General features: G+C 40.3%; 1 protein-coding gene across 1 annotated transcript in view; it reads left to right on the top strand.

Annotated features, from left to right (window-relative positions):
* The window catches only part of si:dkey-112m2.1 (transmembrane protein 132C), a 179,929-nt gene that overhangs the window by 52,975 nt on the left and 101,604 nt on the right, over positions 1-25,350 (top strand). The window contains exon 3 of the mRNA XM_037753121.1: positions 6,931-7,855. Within this exon, the coding sequence (XP_037609049.1) occupies positions 6,931-7,855 (925 nt within the window). The remainder of the gene's footprint in view (positions 1-6,930; positions 7,856-25,350) is intronic.

The following is a 25,350-nucleotide window of genomic DNA, read 5'->3' on the forward strand; positions in this document are numbered from 1 at the left end:
AAAGGCAGAACTTTTCACAGTCGACATTCAATAGTGTAAAATGGTCAAAGTTTGGAAAACAGCTATTTTGATTTAAAGAGTTTATTACTGTCAATAATCCAATGAAAAAAAAAAAACACTACACTATGCTCATATTATGCCAATATCTTCTCTATATCTTAACTTTAGCTTTAAAACTGAGCTCGCTACAAACAAAAAATCACAAGTTGCGTAAAGGAAATTAGTGGCATTAAAACAAATTTGCGTTATCGCGTTCATTTTTACAGCCTTAATGTTAACACTTGTAGCTTTGAGTGAAGTGTCTCGACAAGAAATGCTAACTAATGACAAATGTTAACGTCATAATATTTAAAACGTTAGGGAGTTTTGCTAAGGGTTTGTGGCAAATGTTACTCAAAAAAGAAATAGTACATTTGTGGAGGACTACTTTCAGCTGTGGATTGATCAAATTTGAGCACTAATGTGGGATTGAAACTCAAACTACAGTGCCCATGTTCGGGGTATACGGTAGGAACATGTCTGCAAAAGTGTGTGACGTGTTTTTGAGCTCAGAGGAATGAGCTATAGCAGGCTTTCCTTGTTAGAAGGATGCATTCATTGCTGGTTTTTAGTCTTTATAGGATTTCTCTACAATAAGAAACACGTAGAACATTTCAAACTTTTCCTTTGAGCCCGTCATGGCCCAAAGCAGAACTGTATGAAAAATGGACAGGCAGATGGACCATATTTAGATTTCACATGCCAGCTTCGTCAGTGACCACTTGTGGTTGTTGTCAGTGAGAAATGAGGCAGTAAGAGTTGCATCAGCGGGCTGGAAGGCAGTGAACTCTGCACTGCCGTGTTCGTGACGGCTCTACAAGAAAAACAAGTCTAATTTTAAACTGAGTCCTACAATGAAGGAGGCATGTGGGCCAAGCACATCATCTCTTGCTGGGGCTGTGATCTTTTGACTGTTTCTCAACACTTGGAAGAAGACAATCCACCATCATCATCACCACCACCACCACCACCACCACCTCCCACTTCCCAACTCCATCCCCTGTTGCTGGGTTATGGCTAGAAACGATCCGTCTCGTGTAAATATAACGTCCCGTTCTCGTTGTAATCGGAGCTACTGGGGGGGGGGACAACTCAGAAGGGATCAGATGCCTTTCACGGGAGAGAGAAGACATAGAGTTGTATTATTGTTGTAAAACACACAACATCATGGAGGTTCACTTGAAACTCCTTCAGCTCATTTCAGCAGGGCCTCTGGCAGCGACCAGCTCACTGACCAAGAGCAGAGCTTCGCCTCGCTGCTCTGCCGATCCCCGCTGGGCGCCAACACCGACATCACGTTGCTGGAGGCCCAAGCCGTATTTTGGGAAGGGAGGCATGGGAGAACCAGAACCAGGATTGTGCGGGGCAGATTGTCAGACCCTGCTGCAGTAAACAATATAGGCTTTCTAAAGGGACTCTGGTGCTCGGAAACTCTACTGCTTTTGTCCGTAGGGACTGTTAAAATCAACACAAAATGATAATAAAATGAAAATGAAGATAATACAAATGAACCTTAACACTTGATTCATGACTTCATTACATTACTAGAACCTTGATCTAAAACACACTTCATTCAAATTAGCATGCAAACAATGTCACACAGAACTGCAAAATGCAACCGTCCAACAAGTGTAGAGATACACTGTAAAAAAAAAAGTGTAAAATAACGAAAATATTCCGGCAGCAGGGGCACCAGAAAATGTCTGTTAAAAAACGGAAAAATACTGTCTGTTAATTAACATAAATAAACTGTGAAAAAAAAAACAGTAATTATCTTCATATAATTAGCCTTTATTACTGTAATATTACAAGAAATATTTTACTTTTAACATATATTTATTGTTAGAATAGTCATACACCGTAAATCTAAGACCATTTACATATAAATCACAAATGAAACATGTAATTTTATGTTGCAAAAGCCAGAATTTACATTAACTCTCAGGCGTTTTGCAAAAAAAATCTGTATTTTTACAAGAAATATTTTTAGAATTCCACGAAATCCTTTTTCTTCTAACATAAATTAATTGTTAAAATAAAGTCATAAACATCTAAAAAACAGAATAATTATCTTTAAAAATGATCAAGAAAAGTTTAAATACAGATAATTACGATTGTGATTACAAAAAATACTGTAAATCTAAGACCATTTACATATAAATCACAAATGAAACATGTAATTTTTACTTTTTTTTTCTGTCATTTTGAAATACAGACCAAAAATGTAAAATTTCTTGAAAAAAAATTATTATTTTTTTTTTTTACAGTGTACAGAATGCCTGCAGAAGGTAAATACGTGAACACAAACTCTCGAGAACACGTACAAACTCTCACGAGCGTTTTACATAAGACGGATCCTTCCTAGCAGTAACCCCGCTGCTTTTCGTTTTCCCACCACTTACCTCGACCACTTCTCCCCCTGTAGATTTCACATAAGAAAATCTGTTTGATTAATGTATTACTGAAGCCAGGCCAACTTAATATGTTTGATCAGGGACTGGTTGCAAGACTCACACACGATGGAGGATAAAGATAGGACGGAGGGAGGAAAGATGAAGGGGTTATATTTCTTGGGTGAAGTTCTACTCAGAGTCGCCAGGGATGGGAACAGGTGATTATAGGAAACGGTTTGATTCGAAGCCACACGTGGCTGTCTCGGGGACGTGAATGCTTTAATATCATTTTGAGGGCTTATTTTAGAAGTCGGTAGCTGCATGTTGCAGGAATTCCACGGGAAAATACTTATTTTAATCTGGAGTCCCATGCTCCCAGTCCTCCCCCCTGGATTCACACAACATGAATATAACATCAAGACATTAAATCCTGAATCTAACATCTGTCTAATGATGAGGCCAGTCCGGTTCAGCCGCACGTGTGATATGTGATCAGACTCCTCGGCCTCCCGCATCCTGAGGGAGTTGGCAGTGCCCGAGAAATCCTGCACGAGAGTTTACAGCCAGGATTTACCGCAGGGGTTAAGTTATCAGCACAAATCATCCCCTTTTTCATTTGCAGAAACAGTCCCACAGACATGATTTACAAGTACAGTCGCTGCAGACATGAAATCCAAGGGCAACTCCGGGCTGCAAATCACACCGGCTTTTGCCTCTCCATTCAAGGCGTCCTAATGGTGTCATGGAAAGGGACATATTCTAAATCTGAAGTTACAAATTACAATATTTTTCAGATGTAATGTGGTATTATAGTAGCTGTAGTATTATAGTTTCATCTGTGTCATAGTAAGTGGAAAAGTAGGACAGTGTGTCACATCCCCCCTAGAGGGAAAAAAAAAGAGACAGGAAAATCCTCTCACTGTGCTGTAAGCATGATCCAGCACCAACTAAGCACCTGCTCCCATCCCCACATCGCTCTCTGTTTTGTCATTTTAAAGGGTAAACATCGCTCTCTCAGTCAAAACTGTGTACCGGCAGCAGACACTCGCTGTGAGCCGCCTCAGTGGATGTCTTTACGGAACATCTTTCTGTATTCCTCCCCATTGGGAACAGCAGTGGTGTATAAAAAACGCAGTTTAACTGGAGTCCGAGTAGTTTGAAGAAGGTTCACAACCAGGATATAAACAGAAAAGCAACTGCTTCCAGAATAGCGCAACTAATTTATATTTATGATTCATTTTTTTTTTTTTATTATTATTATTTTCACGGCTTTGTTACCCATATCAGTGTCAGACTTTTTTACTATTATTGCATATGATTGTATACAATTTCTGTCTGGTCTGTAATTAAGTTCAGCTGTGTGGCTGTTTTTCATTTCGGCAGCCAACACAATTTTCCCAGCTGCGGCGGCAGAGACACATTTTGAACATTTTTGTGTTTATTTGGGAATATAATTTATTTATTAAATGGATGCTGTGTAGATATTTTTTTGATTCCTGCCATTGAAGTTTCAATAGACACCCTGACCAATGTGTAATAGACCGAAACAGACCTAGCTGCTCATGCCTAGACATGAAGAAGGATCAGATATTAAGACGCCGATGGATTCATTAGGCCCCCCCATTAGGCTGGGTTACACACAGTGCCTTATGATAAAACACATACATGAAAGGCAGATAATGAAAGCGGCATTTCAGCACCAGGAGCTCTCCATAGTATGCCCCTATTACTGCAAATAGCCTGGTGCATGGCACAGAACCAGACATGATAACCCTTTTTATGACTCATTATCTCCTTATGAGGGGTATTGATTATTAGATGGCTTTATGAGGTAATTTTCATCAGTGTAAATAAGACATATATATATGCCAGTGTTTGGTTTGTCCGTTCTGGGCTACTGTAGAAACATGGCGGAGCATTATGGCGGACTCCGTGAAGATATGAAGGGCTCATTCTAAGCTAACGAAAACACGATTCTTAAATTCAGGTGATTATACACTAATGAAAACATAGTTATGAATATTATATTCCATTTCTGCTAATAGATCCCCTGAAATATTGCACAATGTTCCTTTAATAATTCTATTTGAGGACCATATTTTACATTTGTAGCCTATACATTAAGGTAAAACAGGGTTTTTGAGGAGGTGGGGTAAACCTTCATTACATCCTCGTTTCCTCCCTCTTTTCTCAAGTGCTGCTTCTATGCCTCATGCTGGTTCTGTCCATCTGGCCAGCCGGTCATTTGCTCTGCTGCCACGGAGCGTCACAAATCACTGCCACGCCACGTCTCCAACAGCACAGAGACTTCGGGACAGAAAATCAATGGGCTCTCATGGGCTACTCCATCAGTCCAAAATATCTGGAGCTTGATGGCAAAGAGAAACAGGGGGGGTGGGAGGATTTGCAGGATGAAGAGAGGGAGGGAGGGATGGAAGCAGGTTTTAGGGCCATATTAGGCGAGGTTGGATGGGCATGCTGGTTGGTTTGACAAATGAGTGTGCTGTGAGGAAAACCGGTATAAAGAAAGGGATGGACAACAAATGCTGGGTATCATTTGAATTTGTTTGATACCGGTGCCAATATGCAGGCTGATTTCATACACCGTTAGTAGCTATACCTACGGAAAGCAATACACTGTGATTTGTATATATCCCACAAAATGAATTTGTGTGTAATTCCCATAATCGTGAGCCAGGAAATATAAAGAGTGGCAAACGGCACGTAGGGAGGAGGTCGGGGTGGATGGGTAGGTCAAGAAATACCAGACTTTTGCCTAGAATACCGGTGTTGATTTAACTGACGTACTTTAGAGTTATTTTAAGCTAAACCATGATCTTTTCCTAAACCTAACTAAGTAGTATATTTGCATAAACCTAACCAAGTAGTTTCCTGTGAAGATGGAAGTTCATTTTGAAAAGACTGTATGCATGTAACAAGCATAAATTGGCACGCACTGCGAGGAAAACAAACCAAAAAGGAGGGATAACTTTTTTGTAAGCTATGATACAAACTATCGTATGAGAATACATTGCAGCAATATGATACCTTAGTTCTGTTAGCAACACCAAACAGATTCTTTCGTTGATGTGAGGTAAAAATGGTGTCTGAGGTGAAAGGGACAGGTGCATGCTGGTGTTCAAAGAACTAGGGGAAGTTAGTTATTGTAGTTTGGACCTATGATTTGGCTTGCGCACCAGAACAGCTGGAGCAGCAGCTTTGGCCCACGCAGGCAAAAACCCTTTGAGCCTGATTGCCGCAATTTGCAAAAATCTCACTCTTTTTCAATGTCATAACTCTTAAATGTGAGAGTGACAGTGTCAGAATGGCGAGGAATAGAAAGTGTGTTTTTTTTTCTGAAAAAAATCTTTGTTTTCATTAAACAAAATATGCCAAACTCCTCAGTGCATCAATGTCAATATGTTGTCTCGATACAAACAGATGTATGGAAATGTATGTAGAAGTATGTAAATTAGATCAGGAGATATTTGATCAAAAGGATAAGTCAAGAAAAATGCTATTTACCAATTCCATACAGCATATGCTATGCGCTAATTGTCTTAGTATACCGTTTTTGCAGCAGTAACATTTTGTACTTACAGGAAATTATGCATTACTTGCACACAGAAGACATCAATCAAACTGCAGCGTTGAAATGCCACTGCCAATTAAACTTCGCAAAGTGAAAGCAATATTGTTTCCCAAGAACTTCGTGGAGCTGTCGCACCACCGTCAACATTTTGTTTTAATGTTTTACAGCTGTGTCCTGCTGTTTGCTTCGTGCACTGAAGGACAAAAATGCATATCAACAGCACATTCAAAAATGTTTGCGATTCTGTCATGTTTCCAGTGTGATACACTCAAAACCTGATTAGAATTACTGTGTGGAATTGGGACACAGCTTAAGAACCTGACCGGGCATTTGATGCCAACTTTTCATACTTGACAGAAGCATAAGAGGAGATTGGAATGGCAGAGGAAGGGATGCAGGAAGGAGACAGGAGATCAAGTCATTAGAGAGAAAAAAAAAAAAATGAAAGGACGGAGAAAACAGAGGAAAAGGATCGAGAGCCGGAGGGAACGTGGACGAGACTGATAAGCAAGTGACTCAGAAAGACGCAAGTGTTTCGAATTGAGTCTAACAAATTCTTTTAAATAAGAGCAGCGGCTCATGAAGGTGATATCATATGGAAATGTCTCCAACAAACCATTTAACATTCACCGCTAGAAGTGACTGCAGATATGATTGCCTCGGGTTGCAGGCAATGCATGCAAATGTTATGTTAAATGTGGTCGTGAGTTATTTCCTCCGATTTCTTCCCATTCTGCCTTCTGATTTCACGCCTGGCTCTTGGCTTTTTGTTGATAGGGTTTAGACAATGAATCTTCATCATGCAGCCGTAAGTACCATGATGCATGACCAGAAGTGGATTACTCCAGGTGTTGAAACAAAGGTCAACGGGGTAGATAACATCTCTTTCTTTGTCTTTGTTTGCAGTGGTGGATAGCAAGGTGATCCTGGAGGGCCTGCAGAGGTACGGCCCCACGCCGATCTATCTGCCTGTCAGCTACCGGATCCTAAATGCTGAGTCGGCGTTCTTCCTACAGGAGGCAAACCAGGACTTAATGAGGAACTCCAGCCTGCAGGCTCGCACGGAGTCCTTCTTCATCCACCAGGCCCGGCAGATGCCCTTCATCAATGCTAGCTATGGACCGCTGTCCGTCCAGCAGCCTGTCCCTCTGGAGCTGCTGCAGACCCTGCCGGGCCCATTTAATGCACCATCTTTCACCACGTCATCAGCGCCAACATCGGCGACATCGCCGCCTCTCTTTACATTCAACTGGAAGGTACACACCTATATCATCAGCGAGAGGATTCACCCCAGTTGGCCAAAGGTTCAGGTGTTGTTCTACATCGCCGGGAGGGACTGGGATGATTACAGCGCCATCCACAAGCTGCCCTGCGTCCGCATGTTCGCCTTCCACGAGACCCAAGAGGTGCGCGGTACGTGCAGGCTAAAAGGCGAGCTCGGGATATGTGTTGCCGAGCTGGAGCCCCTCGCCAGCTGGTTCAGCCTGCCCACGGTCAGGCCCGGCAGGCAGAGGGTCTCTGAGCAGGCCCAGGGCACACCCGTGGAGCTCTACTACATGGTTCAAACCACAGACAGCGGAGACTGCAACTCGGAGGATTCGAGAAAGGGCAGCTCCGTTCGCCCGGACCAGCAGAGGCCGATGGGCTACTTCGCAGGGCACACACCCATGCAGCGCATCGGGAGCGTCAGGCTGTTTCAGCCGCTGTCGGAGCTGAAGCTGGACAACAACTTCGTGGTGATGGCGCCCTCCAAACCCATCCGGCAGAGAGAGACGGTCTCTACTTATCTGGCTCTGTCCACGCTTTCCTCTGTGCCAATTTTCACCCTCAGGTGAGTCAGCCTCCTCTTGGGAGTTTACTCTAATGTTCTCTCATTCTCCAAACTCATTTAAACAGACATCATTGGGCACACAAGCAGTTTAAAGAAAAGCGTTGGTAGACTTTTAGAGGACGCAGCAGGGACAGATAACACTCCGCTACCACAAATCTGACAATGCACAACTACATTTACAGTACACCCATCTGTCACTTGTGTAAAATTGTGCTGAGGCGTGCAACAGGAGGAAATTCTAAGTCATTGTTTGTCTGACTCATACACGGAAATGAATCACTCAGTCTATAACTAATCTAGTACAGCCTGGTTTCTAAAATACATACTTTCATGTATTTACTATACTATACTGTTGTGGTTCGGAAAACATTACTTCTTGCAGCTTGTTTAATCAAAATAATCTGTAGTTGGCAAAATCAGGGATTAATCTCTGGCATTGGAGATTAGAAAATGTGTGTATGATAAGCCTCTGATTTGCCACACCAGACTCCAGTCCCCAGACAGTGTTGCCATGACACCGCTAGTCAACCGCCCGGCATCAGTTACGTCATTAAGCTTGTTTATTTAGGTCATTTGTCTACTCACCCAAAAAAAAACACAATATCGCAAAATGAAAAACATAATGTCACAAATGAAAAGGAACATTAACAAGACAGTGAGTAACCAAGAGTGCCCTCATGTAATCAATTACTTCTCTTTATTGTGTGAAACAACACAGACAGACACTCTCAGAGCCTTGTCCTGCTTTGCTTTTGCCAAGTAAATGTTAATTTCAGCTGGCAGGCATTTTTTTTTTTTTGTGAAATAACATTATTAGAATGACAAAGAAAGAGCTCGCCGCATGACAAATCTTGGCTCTGGACCAATTCAAAAACTCTTATTTAAAAGTTTTCCTGGAAGTGGAAGCACAAGCTATTTCATGCATGTTCAAGTAAAAAAGCTGAAAACTGAGAGCAAAGTTTGAAGAGAGTTCATTTATGGTAATGTTTTTTCTGCTTACAGTTAAGGGCTCATGTTTATGGTTTGATATCACCTTTCAGAATACATATATACTGTATATATATATATATTAGGGCTGCCAAAGTTAACCTGTTGACGCAAATTTGTTATTACGAATTAAGGCAATTTGGGATTTTTAGGTTGTAACAGGCTCAGTTTTAAAGCTACAAGAGACTGAAGATACTGGAATCATATGAAACTACAAAAACCTAAGGAATCCATTGGTACCAACCATGTCATACTAGCTTGTCTTGAAGGAGGTTAAATAACATTCTAAACTTATGCTAAATGTTGGCAAGGAAAAAACTGGAATGGACATTTTCAAAGGGGTCTCTTGACCTCTGACCTCAAGATGTATGAATGAAAATGGGTTCTGTGGGTACCCATGAGTCTCCCCTTTACAGACATGCCCACTTTATGATAATCACATGCAGTTTTTTGGGGCAAGTCATAGTCAAGTCAGCACACTGACACACTAACAGTCGTTGTTGCCTGTTTGGCTTGAGTTTACCATATTTCTTATGCTAAATGCAATACTTCTGAGGGTTTCTGGACAATATTTGTCATTGTTTTGTGTTGTTAATTGATTGACAATATTAAATATATACATACATTTGCATCAAGCATATTTGCCCACTCTAATATTGATAAGAGTACTTGTAAAAATAAAAAAATATGTGATTAATTTGCAATTTTTGTTTGCATTTTAATTTGCATATTTGTATATATTCATGTATATAATTATTTATACTGCTATCTTTCAAACACAATATCTTTTATCAGAATACAACCCCTAAAAACCGCAAGGCGTCACTGTAGAAGAAATTTACTGGCTGCTAAAGATGAAATATTATTATTCTTGATTGCAATAGATAAAGTGTTTTACAAAGTGTTGTTTGTGTTTATTGTAACCTTCCAAGTCATTTTTGGAGAGAAATTAGAGATATATTGTCGTACTTAACACCTTCCAAACTGCATCTTCGTCAGACCGAAGGGGATTGTTTTGACTGGATAACGCCTAAATTATGCCCTTGTGCTGTTTATGAAGATTGTTTTCATGTACTCACCTTCAAAATTGCCTGTCTGAGGTAAATATGTATCTGCGGTGATTCCGCACAACAACAACAACAAAGTAGTTATTGATTCATTGAGCTTTGTCTCGTACAAATTACCATTCAAAGTGACTGTAATTGCTCCATGTTGTGTGATGCAAATGAAGGTGTGCGGAATGTGCATTCCGCCGGGCTACTTTAATGCCTGAGATCTAAATCACGGCGGATGAAACAGTTAGCAGCCTCAAAGTGGAGCTGTGACAGAGAGCCCTGGCAATTTGTCAACCCTGGGTGAGCAGGAAATCTGCCAAAAAGCCTCATTGCTTTTCCTCTTGCTCCAGTGATGATGAACTCCCATAAAGTATTAGCGCTCGCAGTGTGCGTTTATCACATTTGTCAGCATGTGTGTAAATGGGAACTTTAAAGGCGGTATTTTTTTTTCTTCCACTTTCAGCGCCCCTTTTTGCACCAGCGTTGCAACCCCCGATCGTTCAGAAGTTCATCTTTTTTATGTTTTCCGTTGGGACGGCACGGACTTCAAATTCGACCAAAATACCTCATTAGCAAACTAAAGATTAAACCTCAAAGTGTTTGAAAATCACATGCTACTTTGCAGCACTTGACTGCCAGCTTACCAGACTCTGTAACTGAACATTACAAGCCGACGACTAATCTCGCGTCGGCTTTGTTGCGCATTGCTTTTATGTTGCAGGGTTAAACCTGTGGCGCTTTACAATGTCTTTTTCTCTCAGTTGTTGGATTTCCTGATAATAAAAAAGAACTTTACTTGAAAATACCCTTTAAGCGCTTGATATCCCCACGATGATGGTGCAAATTCAGGTTCTGATCACTGGAGGTGGATTGTGTGTGTGTTTGGATCTTTGTTCAAAACGTCCGTTTTCACTCAGCATGTCTAACGCTGGATGTGTTTGCATACTGTCGACCAGTGTTTGCCTATTCACTGGCGTGGGTGTGTTTATGGACAGTTTACTTTACAAGTAGCTCTGGTGAGCTTCTCCCAGCGGCTAAGGCATCATTAACTATTTATGTTCTCTGGAGTTACTCTCTTCTCTACACCATTATCTTTTTTCTTTCCCCCCGTTATCCACTCCTCTCTCCTCCACCGCAGTCTAACTTGTGACAAAAGAACACTGCGAATCTCTCTGGACAGCCTTTACTCCTACATGTGCTGCTGTCAGATGGAATAAGTAGATTTTCTTTACCTCTAAATTTGAGCTCTTTTCTGCACTTTTTTTGATAGGACTGTAAAACTCTTTAGGACTTTGGGAAAATAACACGGTGTATAATCCTCTTAATTAATTAATTAATTAATTAATTGACGTAGGATTACTTGCATTTGCCTGCACGGAGCACCTTGGAGTTTGCAAGCTCATTATAAACTTTCTCCAATACTCTCAACAAAAAATAAAGTGAGACAGGGCATGCCTCAATTATTTTAGTTTTCCCCAATGTCAAGGCAAACCAGTTGTCACTGCTAGTACGAACACAGTGAGAGAAAAGAAGTTATTTCTTTTGACTGATTATGTGAAGCATATTTCTGAGGGTTTCTATTCTTCCCGATTCAAAGTTAAGATGCATCAATGTATGTAATAATGTATACGTCTGCTTTGTTTGTCTGTTTGAGAGCACCATACAATCAGCAGACTAACATGCACACATACCATTAGATTCAGTTGCATTACCCATCCATCTTTTGTGTCACAGTGGTTAATATAAACCTCAGTCTGATATCTTCCTGTGCGGAAAAGTCACAAGCAGTCTGAATGCAAAGAAGTAATTGTATGCACAAACCAGAGCAAGGCCAGTGGTGGTGGTGAACAAATCGTTTGGTAACAGTAAAGCAACTTTTATGTTTCAGTTAATAAGAAAATCAATGTTTCTGCTTTAATGTTGAAGCACTAAAAAGAAGTTTCCCTTTAGGACCTAAAAACTGGTTCGACAAATAGAGAAGAATCATGCCAACATGCAGTAAATGTGTCCCTTAAGGCCTTTACACAACGGGGGAGTGACAAATAAACAACACGATAATGTGAAACACTCGCCTGCGAATGTTATATGTCTTGGGCTTTTATTGTGAAAGGTAAGAATGGAAGGAGTGGATCTGGTCTGCCTTTGTCAAGGTTGAAAATAATTTGCCGTCCAGGTTCAGACCAAGGCCTATTGAAAGAGGCTGGGTCATCGACACGTCATATCTTTGGGGTACAACACAGGCGCAGAAAAATCTGGTCAGCACTTGCCGAAATTGAGCCAATCGCAATGCACGACCGCAGCTCCAGTTACACTGCGCATGTGTCATACCCCATACCACAAGACCCATGTCCGCCCATGTCCCAACCTCCTTCAATTGGCCTTGGTTCGGACTACGGAGCGTCCTTATTGTTATTTGATAAATATAGGTACATCTCCGCTCTGCACAATGTAATTGGTTGATGCCTTTATTCGAGACGCGAAAGCTCAGAAAAATTGACCTTGTTCTGGAAAAAAAGTACACTGCTTTTTCACCATGTAATATTCCCATTCTGTGTGAAAGTCACAGAAACAACAATTTGAAAAATATTAAATATATTGATGTGCGAAAAGGCCTTAAAACTGTAAAAATTGGCTTATAAGAAAAGATATTTGTAAAGTTTGGCTTTTTTTTTAGCTCTTAAAAATCATCATATGTGTCTTTTAATTTCAGGGCTTCACTCAGTGCTGCTCATTTACCTCCATCGACTGTCAAGAATCAAAATAATCGTTGACTCATCCCGGGCCTTCTAAGGAAATCAGCAGCATGCAAGATTATAAAATTATACCTGGCATCACAGCAGTCTCTCAACTCTCTACTGTAAGGTTGTAATAACTTGTATTTCTCATGCTGCGTAACATAATGAGAGTGATAACATTTAAAATGTATCCTCAAATTATCATACAAACACGTACCCGGCCAACGTCTGCACCTGAGTTACAAGGCAGCACACTTAACCAAAGGGCAATTTTATTACCCATTTTCTCTCTCGCCTTATTGTATAATTGGCTGTATTTGATCTAATCCAAACTAATCTAATTATTTTGAATGTAATTGCAGGCTTTCAACCCTAGCCGCTGGAAAAACCACACAGACATTTTGTGCAGTCACGAATATGCACATATACACTCACATGTGCGCACACAGGCATACCGACACCCACACACACATGCGTTGCGTGGACCTGCCCGGAGCCGACTGTAAAGTCATGGTGTGTTTGTCATGCTAAGAGCTCCCGGTGGAATCAGTAATTCCCCGCTCCCCGCCTCATTAGCTGTGGAGCGAGTGGCGTAACAGGTTGGAAACAGGGTTCTCCAGCTCCTCCTTATTCAACATGCAAATGAAAACACCATTTCCTCCTGAACAAATTAACAGGCTTTTCAAAAGATAAATTGCCCCAGCTGTATTGTAATTTTGACTAAACAATCCGACATATTCCCACAGATCCCCCCGGGGGCAGCGTTGCTGATGAATGCAAATGAATTTCTAATATCTGAGAGTGCGAAGGTATGAGTATGGGATTCTTTGTGCAGCCCAAACAGTCAGCAGGAGTTGTTTTATTATTCAGATTTAGCATGTGAAGGAGGCAGGTGAAGTGTTAAGGCTATAGATAAAGAAACGGATTTAGCTGAGGTCTGGTTTTGGAGTTATTCAGACATGATGCAGTGCTTTGTGTCAGCTGATTCTGATCCTTAACCGAGTTCAGGTTTACAGGTCGTGGACTTTGGACGTTTTTTTTTGGTATGGCCATTGTTTGCTGAAACATCAGCAGGAGAAAAGGTTGGAATAAAAATGTTCTCCTCAGTGTATTAGCCTTATCTCGACCTCGCTCCTCTGTGAATCCGTTCTCGGTAAAGGTCACCCAAGATAGGTATGTCTCTTTTCCATTTCCATTTCTGTACTTATCTGTACTTTTCCTTGTATTTTATCTGCCACTCTGTCTTGGTCTCTCTTCCCCTCCTTGTTTTGTTTAACCTTTTCTCTCTCTCTCTGTATGCACTTTCCCCCGTTTCTGTCATGCTCTTGCTTTCTCTGAGCTTGACATCGTGCTGAAACATTGGCAAAAAACATTGTTTTTCTATCTAAATATCCAGAAGACTCTTGCCTTCAATTAAAAGTAAATTCAGTTTCAATGTACCCTGCCCTTCTTTTACCCATTTCCCTCTTTCTGTTTGCTCAGTTTGCTCACCAGTGTTTACTTTGAAAGCACACACTTTCCTCGTCTGCTCATTAATAAGTAATTAGTCATTTGCGGCCTGGGGAGACCGTTCACTATTTAGATACTACTCTCAATTGGGCCGTGCCACCACAAAGCAATCACCAGTTGCCCGCAGCAAGTAATTTAAATCCTCGCTTTTTCTACCATAATGATTTTCCATCACTTTTCTCCTCTTGAGTTTGTGTCTCAACTGATGAATTTATTGGACATTGGAAGGAGAGAATGTATTGCTCTGCCACTTCCCTGCTGCCTGTCTTCATCTTTTCTTTGCTCTTGCTCTGTCCATCTGCCTTTGGAAAAGGCTATATGTCCCCGCGGGAATTTTGTGATCCTGCAGCTTGGCAGAGGGTCGTATATGAACGCGAGCAGTACCATTCCGAATGACACATGCCTCCAAGACTTTGAGTATCGACAGGGTCAGAGGTCGCTTCGGCTTCTCTCTCTGCTTGCTTTGAACTTGTGAAAGTCTTGCGGGCTTTTTATAAGGGCAACAGAGGGAATGAAGGGAGTGGGGTCCTCCCAAGAGAGTGGTGCTCCATATGTGGTCTAGTGATAGGATTACTGAGTAAGTAAGTATAATGTGTGTTGGCACTGCAGGGGAGTGTATCTATCCCTCTCAGATGTTTGTATCAAGATACATAGTCCACCATCTGATATGAAAACCAAACAGAGCATTTTAAAATGATTTGATACAACGTGAATCGTAGCAGACTTTCATCATAGACTGTATATAAGTAAGCAAGTAACACAGTAAAACTTCATTTATATAGCACCTTTTAAAACACACTGTGTTTTATATATTAAAGTGGACGTAGTAACCATGACGTCACCCATTGGTTTGTGGACTACGGTTTTGAAGTCTTGAGTTCGGCATTTAGGGTGTTGCCATCTTGGTTTTTGGCCGTCGTCAGCTTGGTTTTGGAGCTAAGTACAACCGAACGCTGAATAAGACATTTTTAGGCAACCAAAATATTACGATTTTTTCATGAGCTGAAAAGACACTGTGAAAGGGTTATAGTTGTACGAGGAAAACAACCTGTCAATCACAAGGTAGCCACGCCCTGAAGAAGACTCTATTGTGTCTATTTGACTCTAAATGGGACCATAATTTACTAATTGAACATCATGCTGTATTGAAGAAGACTTGAAACTAGCGATTGAGACCATAAACTCATGTTTGCAATGTTTACTGAGGTAATAAATTGAGTGAGAAGTAGGCTCATTTTTTCATAGACTTCTATACAATCAGACTTCCTTTTCCAACCAGAGGAGTCGCCCCCTGCTGGCTGTTAGAAAGAATGCAAGTTTAAGACACTTCCGCATTGGCTTCACTTTCAGAACTGGAAGTTGACGCTTGAATTTCATAATAATAATTGGATATGAATTGCTGAATTTTGACACCCCCTAGCAATGCCTAACACTAAAGCTGTACAGCTAATTTATTCTTGCAAAAGTGTGTTTCACATTTCTCAAAATATTTCAGCTCCAAATATTTAGAAGTGTTAAGTATTGATTTCAAATTAAGACAAGCAATTTCCTGCACATCAAAAAATAATCTCATTTGTGATGCACCCAGAATTGTTCTCAATGTCTCATTAATCTGCTGCATTCTGTATCAGCAGCAGATGGGAAAAACTTTCATGCCTGAGACAAAGGGAGTATTAGAAAAAAGGAAGAAAATATCCCAAATCAATCAGAGATGTTTCTCAGATGCAAGAAGCAAGACTGAATAGCTCTTTTCACTTTATTCCAGGCTATACATAACCCAGAATAAAATATCAAAAATGTCCCAAAGATCTTAAACCTCTTTCATATTAGTTGTGAGATCCTCACTGTTTTCAGGAACTTTCTACATTACTTTCGGGAAGCCAAAATTCAGTCTCTGGCCCATTAGATAATTGTGCATGATGGTTCGTGACTAGTTCAATTTCACTTTCTCATCATTGAACCCGAGATAGAATCAGAATTATTTTGCTGCCTAAACTGCAGCTCGGTAGCTACACATATCTACGAGTCATGGAAGCTGTCCTTCTAGAATTCACACTAATCATCGTCTTAGAAATAATGAGGTACTCGCATTTTACTGTCCATTAAAATGCAGCAAAGAATTATGCTTGAGCTGTACTGAAAGAGCAGACGCTCCACATTGAAAACCCAAGTGGAGACAGAAGTTAACCTGGAAGTTGGGTGACACTTTGGTTGTCAGTACATGAATAAAACTTACCACAGAAGTTACAGAGAAAGTGACTCTTCAGCCATGATGCTAGTTTGTGCTTCCAGTCATAATCAAGCAGTGTTTGTAGTCAAGACCACCTAAACCAAGACCAAGTCATGACTAAGACCAGTGTATTGAGGCTGAGACAAGACCATGTCAAGACCAGGGCAGGGCGAAACCGAGTCAAGACCAAGACCAGAGTGTACTGAGACCAAGACAAGACCATGTCAAGACCAAGGCAGGGCGAAACCGAGTCAAGACCAAGACCATGGCAGGGCAAGACCAAGTCAAGACCAACACTTTGAGGAGTTGAGACCAATTCAAGGCCAAGGTATGGCAAGACCAAGTCAAGATCGAGATCAAGACCAAGACCAGTCCCACACTGCATGACACACTTAGAATAAATGTGGAACATAGAAACTGGAGGCACTCCTCAAATTGATCTGAAGGATCCACAGACCCATAAAAACACCCACAGAAATCAAATGAAGATTCCTCTTCATTCATCTCTTTTATTGCCAGATATACAATATATGTATGTATGTATGCATGTATGTTAGGGCTGACCTGAATGCTTAGACCATTGCCATGGCAATCAACCTCCAAATCAGTATTCAAATGCTTTGTTTTTTGTTTCTTAATATACAGTAAGTATGTAATAGTAAAGTATAAATCCCAAAATAGCCCATGAAATAAGGACTAATCCCACAACATTATTACCTTCAACTATTTCTCACCAAAGCTTCAACGCCCCAAAACTGGTATCCGGGACAGTCCTAGTGTATGTATAAGCGTACCATGAGAAATGTCTTGATAAGATAATCAAAAGGCATTGCAGAGGTGACTTGTATGTGAGGGACCTTTCCTTTTGTTTTCTATGAGCTTTCTATCACAGTAATGATGTTAACAAATAAATCAGACAATGAACAGGCAGTTTAGGGATCTCCCTGCAGTTGTGGTATTGACCGTTTTTGAAATAAAAATCCAGAGTCCTCTTTGTCTGAGACCTAGACAAGAGTGAGTGAAAAATGCGATCGATTTTGAGACGAGACCGAGACCTTCAAAAAGTGTCGAGACCAAGCCTGATCTCGGTGTGTATTTCTGCAAGCCAGTACACGTGAAATTGAAGCAGGGTTGAATCACTTTTAATGTGATAATTGGTTGATATATGGAGACATTGCTAAATTGCTTAACACTCATATAACAACCTCAAATAAGAATGGATGCTCTTTAATGTGTTCTCAGACCACTACAATTATAGACTTTACATATTGGAAAGCCCTCTGGCACAAATGTAAGACTTTGGCCTCTAAAAATAAACTTGTCTACCATTCTAACCATTATGTTCTGAATGTGCTGTGCAGCTTACAGGATCGCACATCTAAAAAACCTTGACCCGAAAAATCTGTTAAATTGAGAATTTTCTCACAGTTTTGTCGAAGCCGAACGGAAGACTGCTTTCTACATAAAAACAGAAATATACCGGGGCACCAACGAGAGGAGATTGTCGTGAGGGATGTTTTTTTTGGAACAGCTGCTGCAAATCCTTTACTTATACCAGTGTTGTTAACATCTCCAGGCAACACTTCTACTCCAACTTCTGCAACAACTCCAGCTCCTGCAATCTGAGTTGAAGATGATATATGTAGGGCTGGAGGGGTTGACAAACAGGGTGGGATTAGGTAGCGAAGCAGTCCTGGCAGAATAAGCTCTGCTGGCTAACTGTGGGTTGGTGTCTCTCTCTCTCTCTCACACACACACAATCACAAGTCTGGTCTTCTAATCACTTGTTTATCCTGCATGTTTCTCATAAGGATTTATTTTGATTAGTTTGATCCCGTAGACTTGACAGCTGTAACGCAAACTCAAAGTCATGCATATTTTAATGTGGACTTGAGGCAAAGAAATAAAGAGAGAGAGAGTGAGAAATGATGAAATGCCGTGGTTGTCATACATCGGGAGCCTGTTTTAGAAACTGACAGTCAGCCACCACGACACACAAAATGCTCCAACTCATCACAGCTATACAACAAATTGTTACATGAGATTGATTCAAACAGCCAAAGAATATCGGAGTCGGAGAGTAAGCGTAGAAGACAACAAAAAAAGGGATGCAACCAGCATGAATAGTTAACTCAAAGTCAAATTATTTGCCCTAATTTTGCTTGAGACTCATCACTGTGCCACAGCTTTTGGCTTCGTTCACACAATTTCAAATTTCCGAGATGACATCAAAAACACTATAGCCGTTTAAACTAGAATCGATGCCTCGCTTCGGCTGAAAAAAAAAAAAATCAAAGGAGCTGTGTCTCTAAATTCGCAAGGATCTGTTTGTGCAGTTGGCCTGGTGTTATCTGTGCAAGCCTGTTACCTCTGTGCCTGTTGACTGAGGCTTTTTTTTTTCTTCCTGGTGCTTTTTCTGCTTCCTCCTTCTTCCTCTCCCAAAATAGTCGGGCACTGTAATAGCTTACATGAACGTCTTTTAAAGGTAAAGAACACAACTATCATACTAGTGCAAACTTTTGAGGCAAATGATAGAACAATTACAGCCGCACTTGCAGCTCTGTGAGGCTGTGATTAGGCACAGTGGTGTTTTGAGCAAAGAGATAACATCAGCATGCTAAGATGCTCACAATTACAATGCTAAGATGCTTATGTTTAGAAGGTATAGGCTGCATCATGAATGTATTTAAAAGAACTGGACACGGCGTTGGAGGTGGGGCCCCGTTCATTCCTATGAAAGTTGCTCAGTGGCACATGATGCCAAAATGGCTCGACTTCCGACTGGAAAAATACCCGAATCTTCGGACATACTACAAAATCTCTTGTACTGTTTTAGCCTACTAAATACCATCTTCGTATGGAATTTCGGACGCAACCATATTGTTTACCATGTCCACTGTGTTAGTTTTGAGTGTTAGCATGCCAACAATTGTGAAATTAGTTACCTTTAGTTTCAGAGAAATCTGTTCTCCATGTTGTACAGCAAAGTTTAAAAGGGTCTCCTTTACGTTTTTCTGTTAGAGCCCACACACCCCTTGGACTTTGTTGAAAAGTTAAATCACTTTTTCCATGCATAACAGATAAACCAGGCAGAACAAGTCTAATTTATACTAGTTGGCTAATAATAATCATAATAGCAATAATCTCCTAAGCGTAGAGTTTGTTGAATCTGCATTTTTAAATGATGAAAAGGTGTTTTTACTCATATGCGATCACCTGCTTTTGTTATTGTATCTGTATTTCCTGAAGCCAGTCAGATTGCGAGACTGTTTATGCAGTTCACGCTTGGCTGACCAAGAGCAATGCCTTTGGCCAAAGTGGTTTAAAGCACCTTGATGCCTGGAGGAAACCCTAGTTTCAAGCAGCGGCAGTCTCATTCCTGGGTTTCATAACATTTCAAAGCACTTTCTCAGCTTTGGAAATGATAGTTACAGAATGTTAAAATTCACCTTCTGCTCCTCCAAAAATATTGCTCGTTTTATGTGTTTTTCTTTCATTCCCAGAACAGGTCGCTTTCCCTTCACAGACAAAGGCAGAAATACAGACTTCGAGGCAGTTGACAACAAAAACAAAAGACAATGACAAAGACCTAGAGAGACTAAGAGAGAGAAAAAAACTGACAAGCTGACAGAGTCTGGGATCCTGGGGAGAATCATTAGACTGATATAATATTGAGCATGCAGCTTGGAGCAGTGCCTTTGGCTGGGCTTTAAGCTGTGCAGTGTTGGTCAGTCGGGCTGTGGCTGGTTGGGAGGTCGGCCATTGATCTGCAGATATAAGCTGGTACTTTGGATCCAAGCCTTCATCATCCTGTGGCGCTATCCCCACCGTGGGTGGATAAGCCTTGATCTGCTCAGGGGTTTGCATGTGTGTTGTCAGTGTGTGTACGCCGGTAACGAGAAAGATGTAAACGACTGTGTGTGTCAACATACTGTATATCTATAGGTTGTTGTGTGTGATGCATTTGATCTTTCTGATTATTTTTCATCAGAGTTAGAGAAAGAAATGAGAGACTGAGAAGATAAAAAGAACGGCAGGTCAAGAAAAGAGTGGTTGTAACTGGCCATCGGTAGTAAAGAAAAAAAAATCTAAAAACATTATTATCAGCTTCGAGAAAGTTACATTAAAAGGCAACTGGAGCAACGTGAGAATAAACTTCACAAGATAAAAGTATTTGAACAGAGAGATGGTGATTAACTGACAGGGTGAACTTTAGTTTACTACAGTTCATGTCTTCTATTTCTGGTGTAGAACTGCCACTATAAGTAGTCTGAAATCTGGGACATTTTCACTTCAATTTATGGCCTGCAATTTGAAAAAACTTGAATTGTCTGGTCTCATTTTGAGTGATGCTAACGCCTGGTGTCTTTGAGAAAAGTGACACCAAGTTCCTCCTGTTCACTGCCATTCAACTTAATGACTCGGCTGTGTAGCTGCCCTTTTAAATGTGATTTAGTGGCTCTAAAAGTGAGCGTCCTATTCATCATTTTGTTCAATCCACATTAGCCTTAAACACCTAAGTAAAACATTTTTTTTTATCCTTTGTTTTTCCATTATTATGACAGAGTAGACTTTGAAGCACTGGCTGAAATAGTCATTAACAATACACAGAGAATGATGCATCTTTTTCTAGGTGAAAACATTAAAGATCTTGGGTATATTGGGGATGCTCCGATCAAACTTTTTCATACCTGATGCCGATAACGATACCTTGGTTTTGTGTATCGGCCGATACCGAGTACCGATCCAATACCATTCTTTAATTAATAAGCTGTATGCCTCACTGTGTGGGAGTGACTGGCATCATTCTTTTATGTGTAAGGCAACATCAGGCTTGACTTAAACATTGCTTTCCTAACCTTGTAAAACAAAATGTGACAAATAAATAGATACAAATTTAGTGAATCTTCAAAGAATTACAATTCAAGTATAAACCTTTTTAATGCGGCAACAAATTGGTCAAAACTTAAACAGCAATTAAAATTCCAGTTTATAATGTGCATAATATATAAACATGGATCTGAATTTAGTAGATCGGCTCCATTGTCACCGATATCCGACACAGCTATTTAAGTCAGTATCGGCCCGATATCCGATCCGGTATCGGTGCATCCCTAGAGTAAATAAAAAAAATGTTTTGACTAAAATGCTATCCCTGAGACCTAAAAAAAAAAAATCCAGTACTTGAATATTATGCATTGTTTACATCCATGTTTGCTAGCTATAGCAGTCTTCTTCTTCCCTGTTCTTTGCTAGCACATTTCTACCTTTCTTGACGCAATACAACCATTGCAATTGCTATTGCGAGAAACCGTCAGCAGGTATGTGTATCAACTGCATGCTCTCACATGTGCATCTGGATTGGACTAGATACGAACAAAACAAAGACCCATGAAAACATTGCTCCATTGTCCTACTAGTGCTCAAAAACTCCACTGAGTGCCTTTAAATAGGCAGTGCTACTGCAAAAAAAATGGTGAATGTAGCAAATGTGTCCTGTGTGTAAGAGGTGTTGCTGTGTGTTGAATCTGAGGTAAATGATTTGAAACACGTGAAACGAAATAATAATAATCTGTGTCGGATGAGAGTAAATGTCTAAACTTTAGAATACTGAAGGCTTTTTTTACCTTCCAATTTCCATTATACATGTAGTTTACTTAAAACAGTTCCAGTAGAGACTGAAATACTCATTAACAAAGCACAGAAGGTGATGCAACTATCCCTTGTGCTAAAAGATAATCTTGGATAACATTAAATTGGGAACTAATTAAAGAACTTTTTTCTTAGAATCACTCTGGTTTCTTGTATATTTGGATTAACCACTGCTGTATATGCCAGTGGTTCAATAAATTAAGGTTTTAATAGATAAACTGATCTCTTCATGTTTTGCAGCTGAATTTCTCACCATTGTATGGAGAACTTCCCTTTCAGTAGGTGGATCAAACCTCATTAAACGCAGCCGTTTGTTCATGTAATATCAAGGGGCCTTCAGTATGATTAATCTTCATACAAATAGATAAGCCCGCAAACAAACAAACAAATTCAATTATGAAGCTGATGATTGTTCTTATCATTTTTTAAATTAACTAGACATTGAACTTAGAATGTATTTACTACATTTAAACAGGGACCCCTTTAATACAATGTTATAGTATTAGACAATAAGAAATATGTACGCTATCAAATGCTCTGCTCTTCTTAATGGTCATCGGTGGCAGTTTCTGTGTGCATTGATTTGATGAAGGTACAATCTTATAAAAGCAGATAAATGAAAGAAGAAATTATCCAATATCCTTGAAACTAAAGGTGACCTATTCAAAATCATATTAGCATTATGAATTGGTACACAATTCTTTTTTGATTTTAAGGGATAGTGACCTTGAACACATTACTTACTAATGAGAACAATTCTACAAGTTATAGGTGTTATGCTGCCTACGTTAGAGATAAACAAGTACAGGATGAAGTAAAAAAAAGAAACACCATTGTGCGACAGTGATGTCTGTTTTTATGCAGATGATGTTAAAGTTTTCCCAGAAGAAAATACACCCGGTGTGTGTATACTGCATGAATGACAACATGTTTATGTCTCCTCATTTTCAAGTCTAGTACACAAGAAAACAGGGCCCTCACTCTGGAGTGATGCTCCCTTTGTGTTTCACACAGCAGTCTTTCCACTGTCATCTGTGTCAAGGCACTTGGGGTTCAAATGCCGCTGCACAACCCTGCATGGTGCAGATGTACATTTTCTATCTGCTTTTCCTTTGTTTAACAACTTATGTAAAGAATTGTGAAATCCTGGATGACCATTTCACCCCATTCACTCTCAAGTTGGCCGTTCTCTGACCCACAATATTGGTGACTGGAGGAGATCTGGCATTGTCACTCCACTTTTTCTCAGTACAGACGAGCCGTGTTATGGCGCAGAGGACTCACTCTGATTCTCTTTGTCTCACTTTTCTGACATACAAACTTGACACAAAACTGTGCACTCACACAAACACATCAAATCTCTTTCCCTGCTATTTCCAGCAGCTTCGGCTTTAGTGTCTACATAGGGTATTCTAAAAATCGTGAGAAACTTAAAAATAATGTAAAATAAAGTTAACGCGATAATGATGTGTTAAAGCAAATTTGTTTTAGCGCCACAAATTTCTTTAAGGCATTAACACGATCGATCTTGCGGAGGTTGTAGCGGGCTCACACACACACACAGTAGTATCACATGAAACTAGAAAACCTAAGGCAACCATTGGTACCAACCATGTCGTACTAGCTTGCGTGAAGGAGGCTAAATAATGTTAAAAAGTTATGCTAAATTTTGGCAAGGGAAAATGGCATGGCCATTTTCAAAGGTCCCTTGACCTCGGACCTCAAGATATGTGAATGAAAATGGGTTATTTAGGTACCCACGAGTCTTCCTTTTACAGACATGCCCACTTTATGATAATCACATGCAGTTTTGGACAAGTCATAGTCAAATCAGCACACTGACAAACTGACAGCTGTTGTTGCCTGTTGGGCTTGAGTTTGCCAGTGTTATGATTTGAGCATATTTTTATGCTAAATGCAGTACCTGGGAGGGTTTCTGGACAATATTTGTCATTGTTCTGTGCTGTTAATAGATTTCCAATAATAAATATAAACATACATTTGCATAAAGCAAGCATATTTGCCCACTCCCATGTTGATAAGAGTATTAAATACTTGACAAATCTCCCTTTAAGGTACATTTTGAACAGATAAAAAACGTGAGATTAATTTGCAATGAATCACGATTAACTATGGACAATCATGCGATGAATCACGATTAACTATTGTATTCGATTGACAGCCCTATAAAATAATATAACAGTGAAATTGTGTATTATTTTAAAATTCAGTTCATCAGGTTTTCAGTGCAGAGCTACAGCTCACCTCACGCTTACAAAGTTCACTCACCTTCAGCTCTTTCTGCAGATCTTACATCCCTTGTTGCCCTCGTCTCCTCACCCACCGGCTCATCCAAATTCAGTGTTTTTCCCATCTTTCCTCACAAACTGCAGCATAAATTAGCAAGACTCTCTTTCTCAAAACTCTTTTTGATGGAACTGGTGTGGGAAAAAAGTTATGTTTGAGGTGTCTTTGCAGGTTGCAATAATCGCAAGATCTGTTTTTTCCACGGTTTAATGAATGAGTGACAGTTGCAGATGTGACTGTGTGCGAGTACACACACCTACACTATGTGTCAGAAGATAATTACAGGCCTGTCTCGGCCGCTTCCTGCTGGTTAGCGTCGAGCCCTGAAAGAGACGTGGTGTGAAATGAGCAACAGGGAGCAGAAATGCATGCCTTACAGACAGAGTGGCCAGCTGAGGCTTCAATTTGCTGCTGTGTGCTCCTTTCTTTTGCTGTATGACTAATGAAAGACTATTTCAAGCACTTTTTTTTTGTTGCAAAACTGTGAATGTTTTCAATATTGGCTGCAGTGTATTGACTGCTCAGCGCTTAGCTAAGTGCTACTTAACAGACTCAAGAGCATGTGTCAGTGTGTATAACGGAAAACTATACTCAAAATATGGCAATATGTTGAGGGTGGCTTTGTGGATGATGCTAAAACATAACCTCACATCATCAATGATTCCCCTTTTGGCACACTTTACCTTTTAAGGACTCATTTTGATGTCCTTTCTTTATATCTTTGATACATGCATTGCATTATGTACTTTTCTGCTTTCACATTCCTGAAAGCATAGAGTGTCCCTGCTAACAGGATTTGGGTTGCCCAACAAAGACCCACACGGTTACATGTAGTTTTTACAGCTGTAGGATTTGTGATGCAAAAGTAAATACTGGTGTAAAAAGACCTAAAAGTGTTGTTTTTGCAGTTCCACCCACCAGAGTTAATCTGTGCTATTTAGTAGTTTCTTTAGCTCGCTTTCACACTTGAACTTAAAGGGGACCTATCACGCTTTTGTGCTTTTTTCCTTTCCTTTTGTG

The sequence above is a fragment of the Sebastes umbrosus genome, chromosome 19 (assembly GCF_015220745.1).
Source record: "Sebastes umbrosus isolate fSebUmb1 chromosome 19, fSebUmb1.pri, whole genome shotgun sequence".
Classification (NCBI taxonomy): Eukaryota; Metazoa; Chordata; class Actinopteri; order Perciformes; family Sebastidae; genus Sebastes; species Sebastes umbrosus.